General features: G+C 52.0%; 1 protein-coding gene across 1 annotated transcript; it reads left to right on the forward strand.

The window, feature by feature from the left end:
* LOC139017778 (mammaglobin-B-like) lies at positions 1 to 2,260 on the forward strand. The gene is made up of 3 exons (XM_070426384.1): positions 1 to 99; positions 492 to 679; positions 2,063 to 2,260. The coding sequence occupies exons 1-3, from the start codon at positions 45 to 47 to the stop codon at positions 2,099 to 2,101; spliced, it is 282 nt and encodes a 93-aa protein (XP_070282485.1). The 5' UTR covers positions 1 to 44; the 3' UTR covers positions 2,102 to 2,260.
* Positions 2,261 to 12,187: the final 9,927 nt, after the last annotated feature.

Raw genomic sequence — 12,187 nt, forward strand, 5'->3', positions numbered from 1 at the left:
TCCCTGCCACGTCCAGTGACCAGCCAACAGCAGCCGCCTGAGCCATGAAGCTGGTGGTGGTCCTCATGCTGAGCGCCCTCCCCCTTTCCTGCTATGCCGGTGAGTGCTGACAGGGCCCGGCTTTGGGGGAGGTTGGTGTCAGGGCCCCTGTGGCGGACCTCCTGCTCCCCAAGACCCAGGCCAGAGCCCCTCCTTTCTCTGGTGTCTTCATTCCTCACGACTCCATCGTGTTTGGCTCCGGGGGGTGTGGAAGCCAGGGAGCTGGAGGTGTTGTGTGCGGGAGGGGAGACAAGGAGGAGAGGTCTTGCTGCTCAGAGAAAATCCAGGACCCTGAGTTTGCTCTCCCAGAATTGAGGACTCGGACCATTGCCCATAATCTCTCTGAATGTCTGTCTCTACTGGGAGGTAAGAAGATGACAATCGTCATGGTGACGCCCAGCAAGGAGTTGGTCCTCTGGATCTGAGCCTGGCTTTGTGCGCTTTCTTCCCAGGTTCTGGCTGCCAAAGGTTGGAGGACATGATTGATAGCACCATTGATCCTTCGGTGACGGAGGATCAATTCATCGAAGGTCTTGAAGAGTTCATACCGGGTGATACCACGGCACAGCTTCTCAGGGAATTTAAGCAGTGCTTTCTCGACCAGAGTAACAGAACTCTGAGCAATGTACAAGTGATGATGGTAATGTGGGTTTCTTCCTACCTGCCCTTGAAGCACTGGCCAGGGACACGCGGGCTCTCAGTGTGCTACTAACTTCTTAACAGCAAGTGTTGGTCATGCTTCATGTAACCTCAGTGAACGTGGGTGCTGACATCCAGAAAGCCATGCAAGGGGCCGGGGCTGGTTTGCCTGCTCACGTGGTGGAGTCTTTAGTGAGTGACACGTGAGAAAGGCCACGAGGGAGGAGAGTGCATGGGCAAAGCCTTGCCTAACACTCAGCCCAGAAACATCTGATTCTCAAGAGAACCCTCACGTTGACGAGTGATAAACATAAATGGGAAAGCGTTTTAAAGAATTTCCTAAAGAGAGCAGAAAGCTACATGTCAGGTAGATCCCACCCCTCAGGATCGTGATTCCCAGTTCCCTTTGGAGCATCCACGTTTGCTAGAATAAGTGGTTGAACGTCCTGGCCATGAAGGAAGGCCCCATGAGTGACAGGTGGACATCTTGGCTATTTACCCGCCAAGGGGGTGGAATTGTTGAAAACAAAAGTCAGTATAAGCAAGAAGACCTTCTTCCAATTTAGAACAGATATGGTTCAGATTTTCCTGGTATTCATTCCCTACCCAAACAGCCCATTGCAAACAGTCCAGGGCAGCAATAGAGAAATATTGCCTCAGCAGAGACATAAACATCTGCATAACTAGGAGCTTTCTGACACAGGTGTCTGACAAGCTGGGGAATCTGCAGGAACCATGATAAACATAAGCGCATCAGGAAAAGACACGTGTTGTGATGTGTGCAGTGGCCAGTCTCTGAGGAACAGGCAGAGCATGGCTTCCAGGGGAGGTTGGGGGAGTGGGAGACGTTCAGGGCCCAGGGCTGCACTTGAGCGAGAGGAGAAGGCCCTGGAGGTTGGGACCTTAACACGACTAAACTGTCCATTGAAAAGGGTGAAAGGGTCCTATTTATGGGACAGGCACTGACCATAGTCACACCTGAAGCCATGAGCAGCCCCTTCAATGGCAGGTGATGGCCTTTCTCTTTGCAAACGGAGGTCAGACAAACCCCTCGAGTGGGCGGCCCCCAGATGCACACGGGCTCCTGCTGGGCTGAGACCCGGAGAAGTGGCAGCACAGCAGGTGCATGGGAGGCCTCTTTCAAAGCAGAGGAAACTCGCAGGGAAAGGCTCCCAGTGCCCTGGCGGGACCCGGTCTGGTAGCAGCGCGTCCTTGGCATCAGGACGTGCCTCCTGAGCGACAGAACAAAGAGAGAATTCTGGCTGAACCCAGCCCGCTTCTCTCCGTGGGTGGGGACACACCGGGAAACAAGTAGGGGCCACGTCTGTGCTCCAGGACGGCCTCTGTGGCACAGGGGGTGTGAGTGCTTCTTGTCTGTTTCCAGGACGCCATATACGACAGCAGGCAGTGTGCCTCCTACTGACCCACAGGACCTTCCCTCCGACGACAGATGGCCCGACAGCGACTCTCCATGGCAGAACCACAGCTTAGCTCCCCTCTGTGCCTTTTGATCCTGAAACTGCAAGACAATTGTTGAAACCTCCCCCACCTGTTCATTTCAATAAAGCACCTGCAACACCAAGGCTCTCTTTGGTTACTGACCCAAATGGGGACCTTAGGAGACTCCCCTCACTGAGCTGCTCACACTCTGGACATGGGCGTTCAGTACAGAACTCCTGAATGAGATGCGGGATCTGCAGGGTGCTCTGCCCCTGACCATCCAAAGCCTAATAGGACCCTGTCCCTGGGATAGTGTCCTCTTCCCCCCCGCCCCCACCGCGGCCCTCTGGGCCAAGCTCCGGCGCTCAGGCTCCAGGACCCACCCTTGTCCTCAGGGCCACAATGCACCCTGTCCCCAGGGACGGGCTCCCCTCTGGGTGCTCTCTGTCCCTGACCCGAGGTGCGGGGAGGGAGCAGAGCAGTGAGAGAGGGGACTCGGGCAAAGCAGGGCAGCATCTTGGCTTGAACGCCCTCCCACTTCTCCAGAACATCCCTCGGGCCCTGACACCACTAGGCCCAGGCCAAGGAACCTTTCCCCAAACCCACAGCTTATGGCTTACCCAACCCCCACCCCCTCACACACACACACACACTCACACACACATGCACATATACACACACATGCACACACACTCACTCACATACAGACACACACACACATGCACACACACTCACTCACATGCACACAGTTCTTTAGTGAGAACTCCTGGGCCATGCAGTCCTGGGGCTCTGAAGCCTTTGGGAAGTGCCCTTTGCTCCTGCTTGTCCCTGGCCATTTGCAGAGGCGTCTGTCCCTTCGCAGTTGGTGTGGACATCGTGATGGAGCCCTGAAGGCCCTGCGTGTGAAAGTTGCTGAGTTGAAGGTAAATGGTACCTCAGATGAAAACTCTATATTTTTACACGTCTAAGCGTGATAAACACAGAGTTCTGAGTGGATACAGACTGTACATACTGTCCTAGTGTGCTCAGGCCGCCTAAGGAGATGCATAGACCAGGTGGCTGAAGCATTTACTGAGACTGGGAAGTCCAAGGTCAAGGTGCTAACAGAGTCAGTGTCTGTGGGGTCCCTCCACCCATCCTCCCACTGCTGGACTCGCCAGGGTCGGCCACCCACATCCCGATTGGGGGCGGGGCAGGCCTGCAAACCTCCAGCGTTCCCTCCCCCATCAGGACCCCACCTGTGCATGAATTCGTGACCGGGCCTCTAATAAAAGTATAAGCAGAAGAAGGGAAATAACAAAGGTAAAGCAGAAATCAATGACACTGGGAAAATGTCAGAGAAAACATTTAAACCAAAGCTGGTTCTTTGAGAAGCTCATAAACAATTCACACACCGGTCTAGACTGAACAGGATAAAGAGAAAGAAATGACCAATGCCAAGAATGATGGAGGTAAAACCACTACAGGCTCTACAAATATTAGGAACAATGATGGCAATACATTTAAATGTAGATGAAATGAGCACAAATTCCTTGGAAGATACAAAATATCACAGTTCACTCAGCAAGAAAGAAAAAACCTAAATAGCCCTATTTATGAAATTGAATTTGTAGTTTAAAATCTCACAAAGAATACTCTAGGCCAAATCATTTCAGTGGTAAATGTTACCATTTATTCAAGAAAGAAATAATACCAATTCTACACTACCTCTCCCAGGAAATTGAAGAAGAAAGAATACCTTCCCACTCCATCCAAGACCCAACCAGTATTGTTGGGATACCTAAACCAGGCAAAGATATTGTAATGAAAACCAGAGAATTATTTTTTATGAACATCAACATAACAATTTTAAACAAATTGCTAGCAAGTCAAATCTATTAAGAGAGATAATACATGTTAATCAAATAAGTTTATCTCCATAAGATAGATGGAACATGTGAAAGTCAACTAATATAATTTGCCATATCAATACATGAGGAAAACCACTTGATTAATAGATGCTGAGGATGGGTTTGACAATTCACTAATTTATGATAAAAACTCTAGGTAAATTATTATTTAAAGGGAATTTCCTTGCTTTGATAAAGCTCATTAAAAAAAAAATACCTCTACCAAAGATCATGATGCAAGGATGCATTTCTCCCAACATGCTGAGTGGAAGGATGACCACTGCCATTGCTTCTGAACATTTTGTGGGAGGTTCTAGCCAGTGCAGTGGAGCAAAAAGGAAAATGCACCATAAATGAAGAATCGCTTCTTGGCCTTTTGGCTAAGATCAAGTGTAAAACTATTTTCAGAGATGACTTGTAGAAAATCTGAGAGTATCTACCAGAGGGTTAAGCGAGTATAGCATGGTTGCAGGATATAAGATAAATAAACAAAAATTAATGATCCTATATAATAAAAGGCCAGAGGCGTCATGACTGCAATGACCAGAGACCAGACCACCACAGCCCCTCGCGGGTTGCCCCACCCCCCAAGCAAGCGGTTAGGGGCAATCAGGCAGGCAGGCAGAGTGGTAAGGAGTGGTCAGGTAGGCAGACCAGTGGTTAGGGGCGATCAGGTAGGCAGGTTTGTGGTTAAGGGAGATCAGGTAGACAGATGGCCCCTTGCTGGGATGGCCCTGCCCACCAGCAAAGAAAGAGGTAGGCCGAGGCAGCCAAGCCATTGCGCCCAGCCTGTTGCCTGTAGAGCGAGGCCACTGGTGGCAGGGTAGGGTGGGCAGTGCTGCACCGATGGCAATCAGTGGCAGTGGAGGAGGGTGGGGCCAGCTGCCTGCAGCTAAGGGAAGGAAAGCCCCAATAGGCCCTGATCTCAGGCCAGGCCTAGGGACCCCACCGAGGAGTCCCCGATAGTGAGAGGGTAGTGAGAGGGGACAGGCGTGCTGAAGGACTCCCTGAGTGAATGAATTGTCATGCACTAGGTCTCTAGTATTCTGTATTCTTGAACAATGGGAAATTGAAATTAAGGAAGTGCAATGTACAATAATGTCTAAAATGATCAACATCTTAGGAATAAACTTAATAAAAGACGTGAAAGAACTGTACAGTAAAACTTACAAAATATTGCTGAGAGAAATTCATGAAGACCTACATGGGTACACATAGTGTTCATGGATAGGAAACAATATTCTTAAAATGTCAGTTCCTCCAAATTGATTCATGGATTTAGTGCAATGCAATCTCCACCAAAGTCCAAATAGGCTTGTTTTGTTTTGGTAAGTTTATGAAAAATCTGGTTTCAAAATTTATATGCAACTGCAGAGGACCTGCAATAACCAAAACAATTTTGAAAAATGAGAACCAATGTGGAGGGGCAGTACTCCATAATGGCAAGATTTATCACAAAACTATAGTAGTCAGGAAAGTATGGTATTGATGTAAAGATGAACAAATAGATGTAAAGAACTGTAGAGTCCAGAAACAGAACTATGAATCTATGGTTACTTGGCTTTTCACAAAGTTGGGTAAGCTCCAGTGTGGGAAGGATACATTTCCACAGAATGTTTTGGAAAAACTGGATATATTAAAAAACCTCCAACCCCAACAGTATATCAGATGTAACTCATGATGTGTCATAGGACTAAATGTAAAATCCTATCTAATAAAAAGGGGATCTGCTAATTGAACCGCACACCATCACAAAAGATGGCAGCACCCTCAACCAATAAGAAAGGAATATGCAAATTGCTGCCCCGCCCTCAAAAATGGCAGTGCCCACAGCCAATAAGGAGGGAATATGCTAATTGACTGCCCTGCCCTCAAAGATAGCAGCGCCCACCGCCACAAGATGGCGGCGCCCACTCCTCTCAGCCCTGCCTGAGTGGCAGGCACGCAGCAAGGCCGGGCCCAACCCCAGGCAGTCCTGGCCACTCCACGCACCTGCCTCCAGAGTCCCCCAGTCCCCTAGTCCCCCAGCCACCCAGGGCTGGCCTGAGGTGCAGGCAAGCCTCAGGTGGTGGCTACCCAACCACCCAGGACAGGCCCGAGGCACAGGTCAGCCTCGGATGGCGACTACCCAGCCGCTCAGAGCTGCTCGAGGCTCAGGTAACCCGGGCTGTCCGAGGCTTGCACTGATGGCAGTGGCAGCAGCAGAGGTGTGATGGGCCGTTGCCTTCCCCTGATTGCCAGGTAGCCTCCCGCCCCTGAGGGCTCCCGGACTGTGAGAGAGGGCAGGCCAGGCTGGGGACCCCCCGCCCCCCAGTACATGAATTTTTATGCACCGGGCCTCTAGTCTAAAAATATAACATTCCTAGAAGAAAACAGGACAAAATCGTAGTGTCTTTATGTTTGAGACGGATTTCTCACACATGGCAAAAAAAGTAGGAACTATAGAATGAAAAGAATAATCAAACTGTAAAACTTTTTTGTCCTTAAACGTCACTGTTATAGAGCAGCCCTCCCCCCTCACTCCCCATTAGTGCTGTGGTGCAAATAACCGACCATGTTCCAGGAATCGAGTTGGTAATGATCACCACCTGTTCAGAATGAAGGTAAATGAAACAGGTTCAGCCAGGGGTGGGGAACGTCTGGCCTGCAGGCTATATAAGGCCCGAGAAATCATTTGGTCGCTCTGCCAAGGCATTAGGGGCAAGTTAATGAAATGTTTGATCAAAGTTAGCAGGCTAATTTTAAAGTTGATAATTTCGTATGGCCCACGAGTGATGTTCTAAGTATCCAAATGGGCATTGGCAGAAGGAAAGGTTCCCCACCCCTAATCTAGGCTCTCTTTCGTCCACAGGTCCCATCCATGCGTGCCAAGCCCACCCCTAACTGTAGCCCATCCCCTCGCCTACCTGCACTGCCTGTCAGGCCCCAGCTGGTTACCTGCCTCACCAGGCTTTCCCTGTCTCGCTCTGGTCGCTGAGGCACAGCTGCTTCCTGCCTCCGTCTGGGTTGTGGGCAGCTTAGTCTGCTGAGCAGCAGTGGATGCCGGGTAAACTCTGCTGGGGCAGGAGCCATGGTATCTGCTCCCTCTGGGCTTCCATGATGCCAACGTCCCTCCAGAAGGTCTAGGAGGGAGAGAAGAGCAGGCATGAGAAGGGAACCCAGCCCTGACCTCTAAATGTTTGCCAACGACCCAGATACCAGGTGATTGTCTTGTCTGAGCAGCTTGGAACTCAATTCTGAAGTTCCCTTGGGCACCTGTAGAGACAGAGAGGACGATGCTGCAGCCAACGGAGCCACAGGGGCCAGGCCCAGCGCAGCTGTTCCATGAGGAAACGTGGAACTGAAGAGCTTGGCTGCACCTGCTGCAGAGGAAGCAGGTCTGTCCTAAGACACGGTCAAGAGCAAATGCCAAAAGGGGGTAGAATCCATGGATCTTCAAGGAGCCGCCAGTAGGAGATGGCTCATCAGGTGTCAGGGCTGATCTCCCTACACTTTTAACTCTTCACACGTGTGACTGTAAACCCGCTCAGTGGGAACCGCCACTGCTACCTCTGCCTTCGAAGTGGCTTTTCTCGCCTCCCGCTGTTTGGTTTCTCAACATCCTGCGCCTCGTCTTCCTGGGACCTGGAGGTGCCCGAAGGGGAAAGGTGCCGAGTGGTGCGCTCCCATCTCGGTAGCTGCCCTTTGCCTAGAATCTTGACCCTCAAGTCCATACCGCCTTGGGGCGCACCAACTCCGTCAGGCAGCTGACTTCGCATTTCATGTAGATTCTCTGCTTGTTCTTGGGGGACGTGTGGGTCTCACACAAGCTGTACGGTCATCGGCGGAAGTGGGAGTTTGTGGGGCTTCTTTACCGTGTGCGGGATGGCTCATAACTTTGGCATTTGCTCATGGATTATTAAGTATTTGTGATCCCATTAGTTTCACTTATTTCCTTTGTGGGTTCTAATTTCCTAGATGTCGGACCTCTCACATGGATCGTGGGGTGAGGAGTGGCCAGGCAGGTCCCCAGGGGGACTGGCACCCAGCAGGGAGCAGCCTGAGTTTCCTTACACTGAGCGCAACTGTGAGTCCTGCCCACCAGGGGGCGCCGATTCATGCAGAACCTGGGCTCTCCCTGAACACGTGCAGTCTACCACCCAACACTAGGCGGCGCCTGTAGGCTTCCTCTCTGGATGCAATGGCTAGAGGGACTCCAAATCGCTGTTTCACTTGGATTTGCACTCCTTCAAAACGATGGGCCAGCTGTTCTCTCCTTTATTGTTAATTCTCACCCAGGGATATTATTCCATTGATTTTTAGAGAGAGTGGAGGAGAGAGGGAAAGACAGAGAGAAACATCGATGTGAGAGAAACACATCCATTGGTTGCCTCCTGCACGCACCCCAACCAGGTCCTGGTCCAGGGAGGAGACTGCAACCAAGATGCATGCCCTTGACCAGAATTGAACCCAGGACCCTTCGTTCCGCAGGCCAACACTCTATCCACTGAGCCAACCCGGCCAGGGCCAGCTCTTCTCTTCTTGACAAAAGAGGCCTTTCCATAGCCCTGCCCAGCGGACTTAATGGCTGTGTCTTACGATGTCACACCCACAGAGCAGCAGACGAGAAACTGAGGCCACCAGAACCCCGGAAGCTTGAGACACAGATGCCGCTGAACCCGGGGAAGGCGTGAGCGTGGAGGGCACAGGCCTGGAGGGGCAGCAGGTGACCAGCCTGGTGGTGTGGAAGCACAGGAGGAGGACGCGGAGGAGGAGCCGGGAGGGAGGAAGGTGACTCAGAACTGCCTTCTCTGAGAGGAAGGTCAGGGTCTGCATGGACGGCTCCTGTCAGGGGATCATCTGACCGAGACCCGGTGCGGGGTCTTGTACAGATGCGATCGTTTAATTCCTGTTATTTTCTTGTAAAGACAGAATAGCCTCCAGGTGCTGACACTCAGACAAGTTAACGGCCTCTCTCCAGCTGACTCAGTCCACATGAGCCCCAGGTGGAAAGTGGGACCCGCACCCCAAATCCTGATGTTGCTGAGCGTTCCCCTGCCCCCTCCCTGCTGCCCCGGGAAGGCATCTGGGCCCGCACAGTGGTGGCTGCAGAGACAGGTTCCACGCTGGAACCCGGGGGCCGGGCTCGCTGTCCCCCTTAAGCGACACGGAAACGACCTCCCTGCTACCAAGGCCTCTCCTCTCTGTCACTATCATCCAGTGTCAGAGACCAAGGCTGTCAGGACAGAAACAATGTCCAAAGGAGAGTTAGAGGGAGTGATGTTTCCTTAGCAACAGCCCATAAACGCACTTCCATCGGCCGCCACAGGTCAAAGCCCCCGGCCCCATGGGAATCCACATCACCTGGGCTGGGTCCACAGCACACACTGAACCTGGGGTTCATGCCTGCCCGTCCTCCTTTGAAATCCCCCCACTAACCCCACCATAAATAAAACACTAAACCACTCGGTGGCTTTCAAATCCACAACGTGATATTGAAGAACAAAGCGGTACAGTCCCCAGTGCGGTGGGCAAAGAAAGTGGCAACACCTGGTTAGAAGTGTGTCCATGTGGATGGAGAGTAGGTGGGGCACCTGCTGAGACTTCACTGTAGGGGAGTGAGGGCCGAGCATGCGCTGGGGAAACTCCTGTAGAGGGAGCAGATTTCTGTGCAAAGGAGTAATGCGGTGGGTGTCGGGGAGGGGTGGGGGGGTGCGGGAGGGAGTAGAGGGGGCAGAGATTGAGACTGCAACTCAGGAACCCTGTCCTCCCAGTTCATAGGTCCATGCTCAACAGCTGAGCCAGGCCAGCCGGGCGCCTTTGTTTCATTGCTGACCTGTGGGAAGGACAGAGGACAATGAGCCCCACAGAGCGACTGAGTTCAGGCAAGAGACGGACAACCAGAGAAAGGAAACAACCTCTGAAGCCCAGGCCCCCCCCCCCGCCCCTGGTGTGGGCCCCTCTGCAGCTCAGAGCGCAGAGCAGGAAGCCAGAGCATCGCTGGGTGCAGGAGGCTGGGGCAGGCGCTCTGTGGGAGGGCGAGGCCTGTGCAGCAGCTCACACATGTCCCGGGAGCCTCGGGGCCTGGATCTCGGGGCTCAGTGCACAAGGGCAGGGGAAGAGGCAGTAGCATGGCGTGTGGAGTTGGTCAGGTGGGGCACGTGGCTGATCTGGGCACCATCAGGGACCTTTCCGTTTTTGATGCTTCTTCTCAAAGCGAAATGCTGTTGATCAATGCATCTCCTAATGCGCTGAAGGGGGCTGGTTTCCATGTTCTCTATCCATGGCGGGTATCATTTATTGGTCACACAGAGGCCATTGTAGTCATGGCTTCCATCCTCAGGGGCCTAACTGCAAACATGCTTGTCACATGATTGTTCGAATGTGAAAAGCATGAGCCATGTCACTCAATTCCATGCACCCTTAAGAGTATGGATCTAAACTGCCTTGGGATCTATCACTCAACATTATTTCAGTCTGGCCAGCGGTTGGGCATCAACTTATGACCCCCGAGGTCACGGTTTGATTCCCGGTCAGGGCACAGGCCCAGGTTGTAGGCTCAATCCCCAGTGGGGGAAGTGCAGGAGGCAGCCGATCAATGATTCTGTCTTATCATGGGCGGTTCTATTTCTCTCTCCCTCTCCCTCAGGCTTCCTCTCTGAGATCAATAAAAGTATATTAAAATTACTTTTAATGAGTTGTCAGCCACGGCTAAGAGTCCTTCTTTAATTCCATTGAAAGCAAGGCCAGGGAGGCCCCTGTCATAGAGTTCCACACACGTCACTGACGCTGCTCGTTGGCACGAGAGCTGTACCTGTGGAGTGAATGCCTGCAGGTCTGACATGACGTGTGGGCCTCCGTCGTGGAACACGGAACAGGCTGAGTGTGATGGGGACGGGCCCATGGGCACCGGTGTCTCCAGAGGCTACGTAGACGGCACAAGCCCATGGGGACATCACGACCCAGAAGTGATGTCTGAGGCGCCTCCACGACCAGGCACCTGGGGACCACTTAGAGCCTGAGCGCTGGAGGGGCCCTGGGATCCAAGGGACGCGCGCGTTACCAGCGCCTCCTGCTGAGGACGGGAGTGCAGAGACCCTGAGGGCCTCAGGGACATTATCCCTGTCCCGCCCCGCCCCCTCCTGTTCCCTGACTCCAATACCCTGTGAAGGATTATAAAGTCACAATAAGCCTCGTTTAGATGTGACCATTAAACAGTCAAGTGACTGAAAAGTAACCAGCTGGTGGTGCCAGAGAGAAATCCCAATAAAACCAGAGCCAAATTCAGATGCCCATCAGTCCTGAGGGTAAACCAACACTCCCCTGGCAGAGTCGGTGAGATCGCCTGATATTGGCCTTTGGGATGAGGCGGTCTGTTCTGTTCGACTGTCACTCACATTTTTCCATTTTGGTGCATAATTGTAACAGCTGACACTGGCTGCCAGGGACTGTGCCGAGCATTTGTCCTGGATGAACCTACTTGTCCTAACACACATCTGTGCTGTCCCCTTATTTCCAGACGAGGACACCGAGGCACAGGGGTCAGCACCTGCTGGGGACCCCACAGGCGGGAAGCTCCAGAGCTGAGCTTGAACCCCGGGAGTCTGGCCCTGAAGATGGGCTCTTGCTCACAACCCACTGAGGGAAACGTCCCACATTTGAAAGAGAGACCCCAACGGCCTCCAGATTCTCAACAATGTGTGAAGCTGCCGGTTAGGGCTCTGAGGTGGCGGGACTGAAACTGCAACAATCTGAGGATAAGTTGTGCAATAAATGCTCTAATGTTCCTCAGGGGCAAAGTGTGTGTGTGCTGATCTTAGACCCCTCGTCCCGTCTCTGAGGAAATGTTGGTGATTTCATGCTTCAGGGTTTGCCTGCTTCAAGTGTGTGGACGTCAGTGTGTTTTTGTTGCTGCTACAGTTCCTGTCGCCAAGGGGCCACTGTTTCTGTTAGGTCCACAGTGCCAGGTTTGCAGGAAGGATTGCTGTCCCTGGGCTGAATCTGAATTCATCTACAGCATCAACTTTCATCCATTCTAACTATCTTTCTCACTAAATTATCTTAGATTTCTCTGATGGTTGATTATCTACATACTAGTGGTCCAGTGCATGAAATTCACGCAGATTAAAAGAGAATTAATTAAAGGAAATATTTTAATATTGCTATTTGCCCTTTCTCTATAATAGAGGTATCAGGAATGA

Source organism: Myotis yumanensis, unplaced genomic scaffold (genome assembly GCF_028538775.1).
Source record: "Myotis yumanensis isolate MYYU_CA2020_CCGP unplaced genomic scaffold, mMyoYum1.0.hap1 SCAF_10, whole genome shotgun sequence".
In the NCBI taxonomy this organism is placed as follows: domain Eukaryota; kingdom Metazoa; phylum Chordata; class Mammalia; order Chiroptera; family Vespertilionidae; genus Myotis; species Myotis yumanensis.